Source organism: Amphiura filiformis, chromosome 13, assembly GCF_039555335.1.
Source record: "Amphiura filiformis chromosome 13, Afil_fr2py, whole genome shotgun sequence".
Lineage (NCBI taxonomy): Eukaryota > Metazoa > Echinodermata > Ophiuroidea > Amphilepidida > Amphiuridae > Amphiura > Amphiura filiformis.
Window position 1 is genome coordinate 40,469,066 of NC_092640.1, and position 18,574 is coordinate 40,487,639.

General features: G+C 36.6%; 1 protein-coding gene across 1 annotated transcript in view; it reads right to left on the reverse strand.

The window, feature by feature from the left end:
- The window catches only part of LOC140167658 (uncharacterized), a 105,873-nt gene that overhangs the window by 13,417 nt on the left and 73,882 nt on the right, over positions 1–18,574 (reverse strand). Inside the window, exons 36-45 of the mRNA XM_072190954.1 lie at positions 12,211–12,333; positions 11,844–11,984; positions 9,615–9,740; positions 7,293–7,412; positions 5,965–6,201; positions 5,072–5,218; positions 3,178–3,300; positions 2,498–2,629; positions 2,012–2,124; positions 855–1,083 (exon numbers count right to left, since the gene is read on the reverse strand). Coding sequence (XP_072047055.1) covers positions 855–1,083; positions 2,012–2,124; positions 2,498–2,629; positions 3,178–3,300; positions 5,072–5,218; positions 5,965–6,201; positions 7,293–7,412; positions 9,615–9,740; positions 11,844–11,984; positions 12,211–12,333 — 1,491 coding nt within the window. The remainder of the gene's footprint in view (positions 1–854; positions 1,084–2,011; positions 2,125–2,497; positions 2,630–3,177; positions 3,301–5,071; positions 5,219–5,964; positions 6,202–7,292; positions 7,413–9,614; positions 9,741–11,843; positions 11,985–12,210; positions 12,334–18,574) is intronic.

Consider the following 18,574-nt stretch of genomic DNA (forward strand, 5'->3'; position numbering starts at 1 on the left):
GGGTGAGGGTCAGGGACATTGTTACAGGTGTGAGAACACACATTTGTACTTGTTTGACACAGATTGCCAATGTGCACATCGTCCTCCATCCACTCCCCCCCCCCTCACACACACCCCCACCCACGTCAGGGACATTGCCATTATTGGGTGATATGGGTATGCTGCATGGCGATGACACCTTTTCCAGGCTTTTGCCCTGGCCTTGTTTGCATGAAAGATTTGCCTGAAAACTGCAATGGAACCAATGAGTTGGGAAACTTGGTCCCTACATTTTGATCAGCTCAGTAATCAAGTGGGCCTTATCACATCACAGATTAATATCAATATATTTTATTTGGAGAATTGTCTTGTGACATCACACCAGAAGTATTACAAATTATTAATTGAAGTCCTATACTTTGTCTACTTTCTTTAACACACAAAATATAGACCAGGCAGATCAACTATATTACTCTTAACATGGGTCTACTTTAAGGCGTAGTGATAAAAGCCTAATAATTCCTGCCAATTATGAGCAGATCAAAGTATAGTCACAAAATTCACCTACAAGGGGCTAGAGGTCAAAGTCAAACAAATGTGGTTGTTTACATTAAAATATTTTGAAAGCATATTTTCAATAAACAGCATTGCTACTCACACACAACTGTTTGCAGACCATTTGAAAAACATATTGTATGTGTAAATTTGACACTCCAAAAACTTTGACTTGGTCCTTGGTGATACTGGTACCCAGAGTACTCGGGCACTAGCCTGTAATTTACCTATGGTACCCAACATTACAGGAAAATCACAGCCTTACAACCCTTGTCCACCCCCACCCCCTAGGCACACACACACCCATATTTGGTTCATACCTGGTGAGACAACACTAGCTGAAATAACTTTACTATCAGAACCCAGGAACATATTATCACTCAAGCCATCCAAGAATGCCCGTTGTATATCAGAATTCCCAACTGTAGCTGACTCTGTGAAATCCAGTCTAACCGTCACCTCTGCACCATCTGATGTGCTAGTTATCATTTCTACAGAGGCTCCTAGGAAGTCTGCACTGATACTACTTGCTTCAAAGACTGATGCTAACTGTATTGGGAAGTAGAGAGAGAACTAAATTGATTTTCAAAATGAGTACCTTTTTGTCTATAACCTTCTTTTCAGAGGAGGCTTAAATACATTCCCACAATGCACTATGATTGGAAAATTTGATCAATATAACCTAATTTTAAAGGCAAAATCCCCATTACCACACACACAAAATGGTAATTTTAAAATTGCAGCCAAAGAGCTAATAGTCGAGACTTAAAGGATTATATGTGATTTTCTTATAGAAAACATTCATATTGTCCCACTGCAATACTTTTACTTGTAAGGATGAAAATACCAGATATTTGCACAAAATCCCAATGCAAGGTATGGTCAACTGTGCCACATGTGTACAAAAGGCAGACATACCAAGGCCAGAAACCCCACTGGGTTATGGGAATGTATTGAAACATTCTCTGCTTTCTTTTCTTCCTTTGTCTCTCCTCCCATTCATCACTCTTCTTTTTCTTTCCCCAGTACTATCCTTTTCTTTCTGGCAAGACTAAAAGTTTCCCTTTCACCCTCTTTTCTTCTCACCCTTCACTCTACCTCTCACATAGCCAAACAATAAAAATATGAATAGGAAACCTTTCCCCAAGTTGAATACTGCTACCATCCAGGATTTGAACCTGCAACCTTCATAGGCATAAATTTGATAAGAGAGGTATCATATGGTCCATGCAATCATCCCCCAATTATCCAAATGTGTGTTTTTGACCTAATTCACCCCATTTTGACCATTTTAGCTTTACAAATACAATTTGCTTTTATTGTTTGCTTTGTGTAAATTTGTTCCAGGAAAGTTACTCTGGGAGGGAAAGATGTTTCATTCACTCTGTGTCATGGATTTTACACCAACCTCCATCCCCCTCAAAAAAAAAATCTACAGCACTGGAAACCTTTGGATCACTATACCATGCACACTTACATCTTTTGTCAATGCATCTCTATTAGCCTCTGTGTTGATGTAATCGAACAACAAGACTGGATTAAAACCCTTGATCAAGTTGAATACTGCCACCAATGAATGAGTGACTGATGCTGAAAAAGAAATGACAAGAAATACCAAAACAAAAATTAGACAATAATCATAATATTAAGCTATGCACCACATAATCTATTGTGTGAAGTCTGAAGGATTTCTTACATAAGCGGCATAAGCACATATGCAGTGGAAGCCAGGGGACATGCTCTCCCTAAATTTTTCTTTGGGGTGGGGGTGGGGGGGAGGTGACACTGGGCAATTATTGCTTTGTTTATTCTATTAACATTTTTAGGGGGAACATGGAATACTTGTGTGACTGCTTCCCTGTCTATAGTAGTTTGTCTGACAGGTACATCTATATTCACCAATCCGGTTCTCACACTTCTCATAGTTTGCTGTGGAACACGGAATACTTGTGTGATAACTAACCTTGACAAGTTTGTCTGCTTCCCTGTCTATAGAAGTTCGTCTGACAGGTACACTTATATCCACCAATACGGTTCTCGCACTTTTCATACTTTGCTGTAGAGCAAGGAATACTTGTTGCACACTCATCGACATCTGAAAAAATACCAGGCGAAAAATCAGTAATTTTAACAATCCAAGCCTGATTAACAAACATGCACTACTTACAGGTTAATAACTGATTATTTTGTTGTAGCATAAATAGAACACAAAACATTTGAAAGACAAAAAACAAAACAGCAAACTGAAACAAAGCAGCCAGATTATTGTGGGAATAGGAATGGTTCAAGACCTTTCTTGAACGTGGCAGAAAAACAGCAGAACGTAGTCCAGATGGAGTGAGTACCAAAGTGCAGGTATGGTGAGAGAAAACTCTTGTCAAAAGCTGATTTCTGGCCTTTAGGGCTGAATTTTGGTACAGAGAGATATGTATATAGTGTCCGTTGCAGAACGCAAGCAGGGGATTGGTTATACGATGAAATGGAATCAAAAAGATAATTGGTCCATATATGAACATGTTAATAAATATCCACTGCTACTGATTCATTGACTAATGAAAATTAATACTGTTTATGAATGACCATCAAACATGTCAAGACAATAAACAATCAAACACACTAGGGTCATCTTTACTAATTACATACCTGTACAGGTGACTCCATCCCCTTCAAAACCACTGTTGCATTCACATGTGAACCCTCCATCAGTGTTAGCACATTCAGCATTCACATGGCAGTTATCAAACTGTTCCTCACATTCATTGACATCTGAAGCAGAAATAAATATGGAATTATTTGATACACAAAATAGCACAGGGTATCCAGGATTTCAACCACAACGTAGGTTATAACATTAAAGACAGGAATGGAGTAAGCATGATCAGCTCTCATCTTAAAGCTCAAATAAAATAATACAAAAAAAAACCACACCCTAAAATGCTACATTTTATTGAAACTTTGTTGAAATATATATCTTCAATAACTGGCAAATGAGGACTGAAAACCTGGATTATGGATCTTTTAATAAAAACCTGCTGCCTGCTATATTGGATGTCCTCTTGATACTGGGAAAGTCCGACTGTCAAAACATGATGAACTAGTAAACCTTCACGACTGGCACAAGTACAAGTTGATCTGCAGCTCTTCAAGGAATGCCAGATCTGGACTGGGGTAATGAGGGTCTAGATGGCTGCACATACATTCGTTTAACCTTAATTTAATTACACTAAGCCAAAAAAAACTTATAATTTTTCACAAGGTCATATCTTAAAATCCTCTCCATAAAAATGAACAAAAATTGCACACAAGATTACTTCCATACTCTACTCTAAACACTGGTCAGTAACCAAACAGTTGTCCAACTGACACAACAGCAAAATGCACTGACATGCAACATCTTCCTGGACCACGTTCACAGCGCAACTGATTTTTTTGGCTGGGTTCCAATTATTCACCTGTGAATGTGATCCCGGAAGCTGTTCCGTGTCAGTGCATTTTACTGTTGTGTCAGTTGGACAACTGCTTGGTTACTGACATGTGTTTAGAGTAGAGTATTGAAGTAATCCTGTGTGTAATTTTGTTCATGTACAGGCGAATAATTGCAACCCAGCCAAAGAAATCTGTTGCGCTGTGAATGTGGTCCAGGAAGGTGTTGCATGTCAGTGCATTTTGCTGTTGTGTCAGTTGGACAACTGTTTGGTTACTGACCAGTGTTTAGAGTAGAGTATGGAAGTAATCCTGTGTGCAATTTTTGTTCATTTTTATGGAGAGGATTTTAAGATATGACCTTGTGAAAAATTATAAGTTTCTTTTTTGGCTTAGTGTCCATCAGATCTGGTCAATGAACTGAACTTCAGACCAAGAATTACAATTAATTACCATTTTGATTTAACTGAATTTTTAAAGTACACAATCTTAGTTGGCCCATAATCAGTGAAGCATTGTACTAGTAATGGGCTGTTGTTGTTGAAATCCATACACTGCCTATGGAAGACATGACCTTAATAGTCCATGCAGGGAGTGTGAATTTCAAATGGGGTTACCTGAATGGGTGACTCCATTTGAAATCTACACCTGTGTGGGAGATTTAAGGTTATGTCTTCCGTAGGGGGTGTCTGTGTGTGGATTTCAACTGGACTAGCCCAATTATACAATAGTGCCATGCCTCTAGGGTGGATATTAAGAACTACTATTACCATATTCATTCTAATAAATGCCCAGGGCGCTTAACAAAGTCATTTTGGGTGGGTGCTTATTTTTTACCTGGTTTACCTAATTTTTTTTTTTTTTTTTTTTTATTAGAGTCAAATTTATGTATGTTATAAAAGGGTCCTGAGACGTTCTAGTAGCTTTTCTGATGCAGAAAATGTATTACAAGTTTACATAGGACTTCCAGTCCTCCAGCTATTTCACTGTATCAACGTCTATCCGTCACTTCAACATTGATGGTACCCTTTAGCAAATTGAAAATACCCTGAGTGGGTACTTAATGGAACAAATACGGTATTTGTAAGATTTGTTGAATAATCTTGTTACTTACCAAGACATATGAACTCCTCATTAACAACCAGTGTGGACTGCTGATAGCCTGTGTCACACATACACCCATATGACCCTACAATGTTGATACAGCGCGAGTTTGCTGGACAGTCATCAGGGTAGTTGAAGCTTGTACATTCATTGATATCTGGATTCAAAAGGAAAAATTCAATTGGCATGTATTACACATTAACATTAACCACAGGAGGGGCCACTCAAACATGGTAAAAATGTGTGACCATTTGAAAAAACTTTTTTCAAACACCCCTAAAGACGTCTCACACTACTTTCTCCTCAAAAAGTTTTTGGCCATTGTTATGGTTGTTAAGAAGACCCTAAACAAGTTAAACATGATCAGAACAACTACAAAAACTCTCAGTACATATGACCATACGGAGACAAGCATATGGGTCTCATTTTTGGGTTTTTGGTCTAACAATGTTCCCCTTTTCTAAGTCAAATTTGGTTTACAAATGGGTCATTTTTTCAAATTGTTTGTGAAAAAAACCCATAATTTCCCCTCACTGGAACCCAAAGTGCAAATTGCAAAGATTTCATCAAATTCTATAAGATTTTGATAAATATCTGGGCTTCAGGTATTAAATAAAATCGTTCAAATTTCTTTGGACAATTTATATAAATATAAATATACCTGGCCCACTTTCAGATTCTTGGAGGCATGTCGCTATCTGTAACCAAACTTAAATAAACTAAAAATACCTTTTTCAAGCCAGACGAGTTCTTTTTAAAAGGTTGCCTCAAAAAATAGTCAACCTGAACTTGTTTTTAAAAATGACCGATGTTTTCTTTTTTTTCTTACAGTGAATACCTGGTTCAGTAGGCACTCGACTTAGGTTAAATCACTTAATAAAACTTAATACATTTATTATGTACCTCCACACGTTGCACCATCTCCAAAATAACCCTGATTACATTCACATATATATGATCCATCTGTGTTACTACATACAGCCTGCATATCACAGCCAGCAATATTACACTCATTGATGTCATCACAGATGTTGTACCCATCTCCTTGGAAACCAGTATTACAGACACATTGATATGATCCAGGGGTGTCAGTGCATTCTGCATTCTCTGCACATGGGTCTGTAGTACACTCATTAATATCTGAAGAAAGCAACAATTAAAAAAAAAAAAAAATTCTTATTACTATTAACCCTAACCCTACCCGTGGTTTTTTTGCTATCGGAAGGGAAAGAAGAAACGAAAAAGGAGGGAAGATGAGGAGAAAAGTCACTTGGCACCCCCGGGATTCGAGCCTGGGACCCCTTGCATGCCACGCAGAAGATCCCCAGCATGTAGCCACTGGTGACGTTGGCCCGGCCAACGATTCCCTGGGTATATATTAACTTGGGCTGATTGCGTCATCAACTCACGTGGAATGCATGCACGCAGAGTGGTTTTAATAGTGAGCTTTAGTGAGACCTAGTTGGGTTAGGGTTAATAATAAAAGCTTCAGGAGTCATGACGGAAGCAATGCTGTTCTCAATTCTCACACTAAATACATCACATCTTGCCTGATACAGAATAGACACAGTTAACGACTGGTTGTGTAACATCATGTGTGACATATAGTTAAAATTGAGTTATATTATGAGCAATGGGGAAAAACTGAATAAACACTCAAGCTTAGACAGCAAAACAAACTGTGCATTTTTACTATCCATTGGCAGACACACCTTACCACATATACCCTTCCATCCCAGTGCTAACTGAACTCACACACTTAACTATGGACATAGCTGATGTGTTTTTTATGCTACTTATGATATACATGTATCTGCCCATCCAGTTAGCAAGGACGATCATGGTTCCTGTGTTTCTCCTTGCTCACAGCATTTTCACAGTCATGTTTGTGCTGCGGATTGATAGAGTTTACAAAATCAAACACACTAATACCCCCTACCCGCACTTACTCTCAACCGGGGATATCCCCAGTTGGCAATAACTTAACACATAAAGTTCACACAAAAATAAATCATTTACAAGCCAACTGGGGGAAGTAACTCTTGTATACCCTTTCTAAGTAATTTAACACACTACCCAGATGCATACCTTTAAAACACTAAATGGAACCAAGATATAGTTTGACTGTGCGTTCCCAATTACATGTTGAAGTCTCATTCATGTCTCCAGTTGAATAGGGGAAAGAAATGCACCCTCCCACCCACATATATACAGACGGAGTGATTTCTTACTTGTACAGATGGTCCCATCTCCTGTGTAGCCAGTATCACAAGTACATGTATATGACCCATCTGTGTTGGTACAAGCTGCTGCTGTGTGGCAATCATTTGTCAGGCTGCATTCATCAATGTCTGGTGGTAAGGAAATGTGGGTTAAGAAGTCACCTAGTTTAATTTTACATACATGTATAACCCTATAATCCCGGTCATAATTGTTTGAACACTTTAACATGGGTACTTCAAATATGCCTCCATTCCCCTGATCAATGTTGGTAGTTTGTTTTTTTTGATCATGCACCCCTAGAAACATCCAACATTGATTGGTGGGGTAGGGGAGGGTTGTAGTAGTAGTAGTTGTAGTTCAGACTAGAGACCAAAGAAAGCAACATAACAGAAATACGGTTTCAAACAGTCCTACTTTGACACAAGTGTTCAAACTATTTATGTCCGGGATTGTATGTTTATGAATCATTTTCTTTCTGTCTGCTAGCCCATTATAGCCTCACCTCCAGTTCTCTGATCATCATTTTAATTTCATTAAAACACTGTCCTCCAAGATGGATTCCAGTGAAAAATAAATATCAATCATGACTGAAATAGGTGATTGGGCTATTCCAGAAATTAACGGCACTTACCCTAAAGAAAACATGGGAAAATCAAAAACGTATTGATTTTCCAATGTCTTCTTTAGGGGTAAATATTGTTAGGAATTGCGAGCACCAACATGCTATATACACCCCTACACTTCTTAACATGAGAATTTATGATCATTATTTTTATAACCCAATTGAATATTGATACTGAGTTGATTGATCATTGATAATTGGTTATCGACTATCGATTATCCCCCCAACACCATCTCAAACGCTGCTTACCAGCATGCTAAGTTAAGACTGTGATCATAAACTCTGTAGGCATGTGTCTTTTTTCTTACAGGTTCTTTCTTTCTTTCTTCTTTCTTTCTGCCGACCACTACATTTGCTCTAGCACTTACATGCTTGTACCGATTTTGACCTAACCTGGTCACAACCATCATTGACCATGCCCCTACATGTCATATGAAACTCGTGGGGTCAAAGGTCAAGCAGGGGTCATAGGGGTCAAAAACGTGATTTCAACTCAAAATGCTTCTTCTCTCACAGATTACATAGGAGAGTGACACCACTATTACACACATGCATTGTTATTATCCAGTGTCTATGGGGTCCTCACAGATTTGGGGTCAAAGTTCATTAAGGGGTCACTTCCGGTATAAAACAAAAACCTTCAAAAACTTGCTAAGAAAAACATAGGACAGTAACGGTATGTTCACAAATAAATTGTAGTCACTCTGTGCATATGTGGTATTTTTTTATTTAGGGTCAAATGTCATTAAGGGGCTACTTCCGGTATAAAACGAAATTCCTTTAAAATGCTTCTTCTCCCACAAATTACGTATGACAGTGACGCCACTTGCACACATGCATTGTTATTACCCAGTGTCTATGGGATCCTCACAAATCAAAGGTCATTAAGGGGTCACTTCCGGTATAAAACGAAAAACCTTTAAAAATTTTTATTTGCTAAGAAAACCATTGGAGGGTGATGGTATATTCACACGTGAATTGTGTTTACCTATTGCACATGTGGTATTTTTTCATTTGGGGTCAAAGGTCATTAAGGGGTCACTTCCGGTCTGAGGCGAAAAACCTTCAAAATGCCCTTTCTACCACAAATAACATAGCAAAGTGGTGCCACTTGCACCCATACATTGACATTAGCCAATGTCTATGGGCGTTTATATATTTTGAGGTCAAAGGTCATTAAGGCGTCAAAACACGGCTGTGTTCGTGGTCTTAGACCACAGCTAAGTCTAGTTTATTCTGAAATGCCTCCAACATGAGTGTCATTTCAATTGTTACTATACTTCCAGTTGGAGTATTGCATCAGAAGGGTATACTGTCATTCTTCATAATTAGTATGTTTTGTGGTCTGTATGTCTGTCTGTCTACACACTCATATTCCCACCTTTACAAGTACCTTTGTCCACATCTAATTCACGGTTACAGATTTACCCAGGTTCCTCATTGGTGCAAGTCTGTCTGTTTATCTACACACCCATTATACTCACCTCTACAAGTTCTCTGATTATTATCTAGTTCATAGCATCATCACAGCTACAGCTATATCCTAGTTCCTCATTGGTGTGAGTCTGTTTATCTACACACCCATTATACTCACCTATACAAGTTCTCTGATTATTATCTAGTTCATAGCATCATCACAGCTACAGTTATATCCTAGTTCGTCATTGGTGCGTGTCTGTCTGTTTGTCTACACACCCATTATACTCACCTTTACAAGTTCTCTGATCATTATCTAGTTGATAGCCATCTGCACAGCTGCACCTATACCCAGGTCCATCATTGGTACATGTCCCATCACAATCATTGGTATCATCAGCTACACACTCATCAATATCTTAGAGACAAGAATAACAAAAGTTACTGTTGGTTTTACCATCATTAAAAATGGGATAATTCAAAACTCTAGCATGTAGTACACAAAGACATGATGCCCAAAGATTACCAACTTGAAATTGCGCCATGTGTAATGCTATGATTTAGGCTTCTTGGTTTAGACACAAGAACTTAACTTGTTTGCTCTGTGGATGGACCGTTGATGCTGCTTTGATGCTTGTTATTAATGAACTATCAACTAATAAAATCAGAATTAATTGGTATGGGTCAATATCATTACATGTAAAAATTCATATCAACATTAGCCAATTAATTGACTTCATAAAAAATAATGATCGACCAAGCATTGATGGTTGAACAAAATAATCTGATTCTATTGCGTTATCATTCATGGTGGTGCAAGTTATGTACCTCCAGCATTTTATCGGCAAATGCCTGTAATCAACCAATACGCTTTGAATTGCGAAAAAAATGGAATTGCTTCCATGAGCGACACACAAAATAAACGGTCTGTGCTCTTTGATTCTACCTCATTAGTTGTGCAAGAGGTGCATATCTAAAAAAACTTCAATTTTCAAATTTTGACATCAGTCTCGTTTACTCGCAGTGGAGCACAAATGAGTTAAAATCGGATATAAAAGTTGTCACCAAGAGTGGACCAAAATGACGCTGATGGTGTATGTACAGATTAAATGCGTCGGTTGTATTCCATAGTGGCGTATAGTGATTTTGGTCATTTTTTTGAAAATTGGCACATATGTTTTTAATGATGTTCTCTTTCATTTTTTCTAAGTCGCATCAGTCATAATTAGCTAATTAATTAGTAATTAATTAATTAAATGCGGCGTATAGTTACAAAGTGACATTTTTTGTATTCCATAGTGGTGTATTGACCATACGCCACTTTCAGTGACTTTGTATACACATTTTATAATTAAGAAATATCAGCAAAAATGAAAAACATTGTATGTCATAGTGGCGTATACATATCGGACCTATACGCCACTATGGAATACAAACAACGAAAAGTAACGCCATAGGAATTACACGGCGACCGAGGTGGCGTAAGGTTAACGTTAGGTTAGGGTATTGCGTTTTGTTTGTTTTCCATAGTGACATATAGTTTTGTGCTTTTTATTTTCAGTTTGCCAGCAATAGTATGTATTTATTTCTTTTAAAAATATATAACACTAAAATCTATTTAGTTTACTACAGAAATTTCACATCTTTTACAAAATATAATGAATGTCTGATTTACACAACTCGATTTTAAATTGGCATTTCTTCAAACCCGCTTTTTCTCGAAAAGTTGTTTAATTGCAGCGCCCCACTATACACCACTATGGAATACAGACAACGAATTAGTTTATTGGTTCGTCCATCATTTGAATAAAGTTCAAAAGGCTGCCGTGTGTGACTTTTATTATCATTGTTGTATTTCAATATTTTATTTTATATTTCAGCGATCTCTTTTCTTTTATGAATAGACAAGAGATTGTAATATTGTGATAATACCTCAAAAAAAATATATAAACATAATTTTACTGTGTATCTCATCACAACTAAATGATAATAATAAAATAAATCACACAAGGCAGCCTTTTGAGAAACAACAGTATGTGATACAGTATGTTTCTTTGTTTGTAAATTTGAACTAGAAAAGGGTCAATGAACTTTCTATAAATCTTAAACGATTAATGGCAGGCAGAAGTGTATTTGTCTAACCTAACCTGATGAATGTCACAAGAAATGAACCAAAATAACATTGATGCGTATAAAACATTTTTATTTTTTTATTTTGCAAAGGTCAAGTGTCCATAGTTTCTTTCAGCTGGAATAAGCTATAAACACTGTCATAATGCATTTGATGTTCCCATTGCATTGGTAGGTAGTCCACTATTGCTATGTAACAGTGTGTATCAATCCAAAAGAATAGGCAAAAATGTCCCCAGTCTGCATGGTCTGGCGATTAGAAACCAATACATTTTGTCTGCAATTATTGCATAGCAATGTACATGGTCCATGTTTTGAATGCAAACTCAAATATGGGCAGGTGGTGTGTATGTTTTTGTGTGCTGGGTGTGTGTGTTTGTATGCATCTTACCATCACACGATGTCCCATCATCACTAAGTTCTGCTCCTTGATCGCAAACACACTCATCACCAGTATTATCACTGTTGCGTACACATTGGCCATATGGTCCACAGGTTTTGGAAGCATCAATACAAGATTTTCCTGGCTTGACTGCATTAAGAGAGAAGCAAAGTTAAGATTAACAAGAAAGTTAGTATGGCAGCTTTTTTTACTTTTGTCATTAAAGATTTATTCAGGAAGTTGCTGGAGTACCTTGCCAAGAAAAGGGCAGAGGGAACTGGGGAGGAAAGCCCAAGTGCGGGGGAAACTGGGGATAGTGGTAAAGCTTAAGTATGGGATGTCGTTACTGATTGGTACAACAATTGACAATACTTACCATTGCACGCCAAATTGTCATCACTTAGTTCAAATCCATCATTGCAGCCACACACATATCCAGGTTCTGTATTTATACACACTTGCTCACAGTCATCAGTTTGGATATCACATTCATTGATATCTGAAATATGAAAGTATGGAAGACATAATGAAAGATGTCAATATACTAAATTTGATAAATAAACAGAGATGAGGGGACATTGTTTCTTAGTTATAATCCTCTGCTCAAGGCCACACCTGGTGATAGGAGTGATACTTCTGGTGATATAAACCAGTTCTGTGAATTTGTGCATGCAATTTCAGATGAAATGATGGATGAACAACCAGGAAACATAATCAGTCAACATTAATAGGTAAATTTTCACGGGAATTTTTCTGGACATGTGACAAATGCGTATCAATGTGAGTGTAACCTCGAGCCTGATCCCTGATCCCCGGCGGTGACCTCGCTATTCAGAGTAGTATTGCGTACAAATCAAAGAAAATCAAAAATAGTTGGCAGACTTCAAAAAATGGAATTTCTTCTTACTTTATATCAGGATGCAACTTTGGTCGAAGTCTACAAAAATCAAAATTATTTCATCACTGCACCTTCGTTACCATAGCAACGGCCAAAACATCAAAATGACCGGTTTTAGACTATTTCGGCACTTTTACAAGGCTAAAAAAGTAACAAGTTTCAGGATTCACCATATAAAGGAAAAATAGAGGTAAACCTTGAGAGTTCCACGACATAATTGGCAACATCTGTTGCCAGGTGAATTTGGCAGGTGAATTTAGAAATATAAGCAGGTGAAATATTGGCAGGTGAATTTAGAAATACCGACGTGAGCGGACATGATGTAGTTTTTGCTCCGTCAAAAATCATTCAAATCAACTAGAATTTCATCTAATCATCGTTCCCTTTTGCAAAATCTTGACACCCTGGAATTGCCTGAAGCTATTGCCTCAAGTCAAATCATGGCAGATACCAAGAGCAAACGGCCGTCGAGGAAAAACAAATCTGACAAAACATCATCAGATTTGTCATCGAAGCAACTTAAAGTTGACATGGCAGATACCACACTACTGCCAGCAAAGGGAGCTGATCCAACACAGGGAGCAGATTTGAAATCTGTTGTTAAAGAGCTACTGCTGAACAACGACGAGCTTCTCAACTCTGTGGTTGACTCAACCACCTTAATGGACACTATTGCAACCAAGATGTCCAAAAACAAAGATTTCATCAAAGCAGTTTCCAGTGAGATAGAGCCCAAAGTATCTCAAAACCTCTACGAATCAATTAGCATGGACACTGATACCATTAAAACACAGGCAGAAAACAACCAAAAGAAGATCGAAACCATCAATCAAGCTATTGAGAAGATGGAAACAAAGGCCGATGACCTCGAGCAGTATTCTCGTAGAAACTGTCTTCTTATTCACGGGATTAAAGAATCATCTCCTAAGGAGAACACCGATCATCTGGCTATCAACCTGTTTGAACAAAAACTGAACATCCACGTCGATAAATCGGGATATCGATAGATCACACAGACTTGGTAAGATAAGGCTGCCGCTGCAAGCGACTTTACGATGATACTATAGTTACGCCCGCGTCCCATCATAGTGAAATTTGTCTCCTACCAGAAGCGCAGCGAGGTGTTTCTAGTGAAGAAGGATCTGAAAGGCTCAGGTATTCTGCTAACGGAAAACCTCACAGCTAAAAGGTCGCAACTCCTTAAGGCAGCTAAGCAGTGTCCTAGTGTGACATCGGCGTGGTCAGCAGACGGTAAAATCCTATGCGCACTTAACAACAAAAAAATAATTAGTCTTGCCCATCAAAGGGACCTGGATCACTTATAATTTAATTCGGATTTAATCCGATACGCGTGATTTCGTAGACCGCGTTATTTGGTATGAGACATTGGTACCAATAGGCCTATACTATTGGGCACTGGACATTAATTGTTTGTGAGTACAATACTTGAGTATTTTGTTTTATCATGATGGTTTAAATTGGTGTTGTTCTCAACTTGTGATGTGTGGTGATTATACCTTGCTGCATTTTGCTCTCCCTTTCCCCATTGTGCTTTGCTCTTCTTTTTCCTTCATTAGTTTGCGGCATTGTTATCTCATCACACGTCACAACATCATATTTTTCATGTGTCATTGCAATCTTATATCCAAAATATTTGGTTCTGGTTATTTTATATTATTTCTTGAATCTACTTAGTTATGTATGCCATATTTATGCATTGCTCTTTTATTGATGATTACCTGTTTTTGCAAACACTTTAATATTTTGCTTTATCATGATGGTTTAAATTTGTGTCTTTCTCAACTTGTGATGTGTGATGATCATACCTTGCTGCATCTTGCTCTTCCCTTTCCCCATTGTGTTTTGATCTCATTTTCCTTCATTAGTGTGCGGCATTGTTATCTCATCACACGTCACAACATCATATTTTCATGTGTGTCATTGCAATCCTATATCCAAATTATTTGGTTCTGGTTATTTTATATTATTTCTTGAATCTACTTAGTTATGTATGTCATATTTATGCATTGCTTTATTATTTGATGATTACCTTTTTTTGCAAACACTTTAATATTTTGCTTTATCATGATGGTTTAAATTTGTGTCTTTCTCAACTTGTGATGTGTGATGATCATACCTTGCTGCATCTTGCTCTTCCCTTTCCCCATTGTGTTTTGATCTCATTTTCCTTCATTAGTGTGCGGCATTGTTATCTCATCACACGTCACAACATCATATTTTCATGTGTGTCATTGCAATCCTATATCCAAATTATTTGGTTCGGGTTATTTTATATTATTTCTTGAATCTACTTAGTTATGTATGTCATATTTATGCATTGCTTTATTATTTGATGATTACCTTTTTTTGCAAACACTTTAATATTTTGCTTTATCATGATGGTTTAAATTTGTGTCTTTCTCAACTTGTGATGTGTGGTGATTATACCTTGCTGCATTTTGCTCTTCCCTTTCCCCATTGTGTTTTGCTCTCATTTTTCCTTCATTAGTTTGCGGCATTGTTATCTCATCACACGTCACAACATCATATTTTGCATCTGTCATTGCAATCCTATATCCAAAATATTTGGTTCTGGTTATTTTATATTATTTCTTGAATCTACTTAGTTATGTATGTCATATTTATGCATTGCTCTATTATTTGATGATTACCTCTTTTTGCAAACACTTTAATATTTTGCTTTATCATGATGGTTTGAAATTGTGTTTTTCTCAACTTGTGATGTGTGGTGATTATACCTTGCTGCATTTTGCTCTTCCCTTTCCCCATTGTGTTTTGCTCTCATTTTTCCTTCGTTAGTTTGCGGCATTGTTATCTCATCACACGTCACAACATCATATTTTCATGTGTGTCATTGCAATCCTATATCCAAAATATTTGGTTCTGGTTATTTTATATTATTTCTTGAATCTACTTAGTTATGTATGTCATATTTATGCATTGCTCTATTATTTGATGATTACCTCTTTTTGCAAACACTTTAATATTTTGCTTTTTCATGATGGTTTGAAATTGTGTTTTTCTCAACTTGTGATGTGTGGTGATTATACCTTGCTGCATTTTGCTCTTCCCTTTCCCCATTGTGTTTTGCTCTCATTTTTCCTTCATTAGTTTATGCGGCATTGTTATCTCATCACACGTCACAACATCATATTTTCATGTGTGTCATTGCAATCCTATATCCAAAATATTTGGTTCTGGTTATTTTATATTATTTCTTGAATCTACTTAGTTATGTATGTCATATTTATGCATTGCTCTATTATTTGATGATTACCTCTTTTTGCAAACACTTTAATATTTTGCTTTATCATGATGGTTTGAAATTGTGTTTTTCTCAACTTGTGATGTGTGGTGATTATACCTTGCTGCATTTTGCTCTTCCCTTTCCCCATTGTGTTTTGATCTCATTTTTCCTTCATTAGTCTGCGGCATTGTTATCTCATCACACGTCACAACATCATATTTTGCATCTGTCATTGCAATCTTATATCCAAAATATTTGGTTCTGGTTATTTTATATTATTTCTTGAATCTACTTAGTTATGTATGTCATATTTATGCATTGCTCTATTATTTGATGATTACCTCTTTTTGCAAACACTTTAATATTTTGCTTTATCATGATGGTTTGAAATTGTGTTTTTCTCAACTTGTGATGTGTGGTGATTATACCTTGCTGCATTTTGCTCTTCCCTTTCCCCATTGTGTTTTGATCTCATTTTTCCTTCATTAGTCTGCGGCATTGTTATCTCATCACACGTCACAACATCATATTTTGCATCTGTCATTGCAATCTTATATCCAAAATATTTGGTTCTGGTTATTTTATATTATTTCTTGAATCTACTTAGTTATGTATGCCATATTTATGCATTGCTCTTTTATTTGATGATTACCTGTTTTTGCAAACACTTTAGTATTTTGCTTTTATATAATGGTGGTTTAAATTTATGTTTTTCTCAACTTGTGATGTGTGATGATCATACCTTGCTGCATTTTGCTATTTCCTTTCCCCATGGTGTTTTGATCTCACTTTTCCTTCATTAGTGTGCGGCATTGTTATCTCATCTCACGTCACATCATCATATTTTCATGTGTGTCATTGCAATCCTATATCCAAAATATTTGGTTCTGGTTATTTTATATTATTTCTTGAATCTACTTAGTTATGTATGTCATATTTATGCATTGCTCTATTATTTGATGATTACCTCTTTTTGCAAACACTTTAATATTTTGCTTTATCATGATGGTTTAAATTTGTGTTTTTTCAACTTGTGATGTGTGATGATCATACCTTGCTGCATTTTGCTCTTCCCTTTCCCCATTGTGCTGTGCTCACCTTTTCCTTCATCGGTTTGTGGCATTGTTATTTCATCACACGTCACATCATGTAAGGACGTGTTTCATTACAATCTTATGTCCAAACATTTGGCTCTGGTTGTTTTATATTATTCTTTTCTCCTAAATTTACTTGGTTATGTATACCATATTTATTTTGCTTTATCATGATGGTTTAAATTTGTGTTTTTCTCAACTTGTGATGTGTGATGATCATACCTGGCTGCATTTTGCTCTTCCCTTTCCCCATTGTGTTTTGCTCTCATTTTTCCTTCATTAGTTTGCGGCATTGTTATCTATCACACGTCACAACATCATATTTTTTATGTGTCATTGCAATCTTATATCCAAAATATTTGGTTCTGATTATTTTATATTATTTCTTGAATCTACTTAGTTATGTATGCCATATTTATGCATTGCTCTATTATTTGATGATTACCAGTTTTTGCAAACACTTTAACATTTTGCTTTATCATGATGGTTTAAATTTGTGTTTTTTCAACTTGTGATGTGTGATGATCATACCTTGCTGCATTTTGCTCTTCCCTTTCCCCCTTTGTGCTTTGCTCTCCTTTTTCCTTAGTTTGCGGCATTTTATATTATCTTTTGAATCTGCTTAGTTATGTATGCCATATGCATAGTTATATATGCCATATGTATGCATTGCTCTATTTTTTTTTTTTTTTGATTACCTGATTTTGCCAACACTTGTGTATTTTGCTCTATCATGATGGTTTAAATGCGTGTTTTTCACCATGTGTGGTGAGTGGTGATAATGCTTCCTCTTTCTTTTTTTTTCTGGTTTGATTTGTTTGATCGCCTGGAATGTTGTTTGGCATATTTTTGTCTTATACCAAACTACATTTTAGGTTACCATTTTTTTTTTTTTTCTTTTTGATTGACTGAGTGCCTCAGAGCACTCCTTGTTTGCTTTTATTGTATTTGTTTACAATATAAAGTGATTGTATAAATTTTGTAAAAGTAAGTAAGTAAACATATATTATTTTGTAAAACATTTCTTAGTACTATATAATATTTTGTATACCTGTCTTGTCCTATTTGTTTTGATGTCCGATCATACACCCTCTCAGTTTAATCCCTTTGTTGATCTTATCTTTAATCCCTTCTCCTTTAATGGCTCTCTGAATCCTATTGATGACCAATCGGATGTGACCGATGTCACAAACTCCATGAAAGTTAATTCTTCTTATTATGACAGTAGTACCATCATCAATCATACTCCTAGCATTGATAATTGTAACCTTTCTTTGTTTCATTTGAACACCAGTAGCCTTGTAAAACATTCCAATGATCTCACCAACTACCTGGCTACATTAAACCAGCACTTTGACATCTATGGTTTTTCTGAAACTTGGTTTACTGCTCATGAAGATTCCTTGCTCATGGATATTGGTGATTATTCTATTGAAAATAGTATCAGGCAAGGTCGACGTGGTGGAGGGGTCTCTTTATT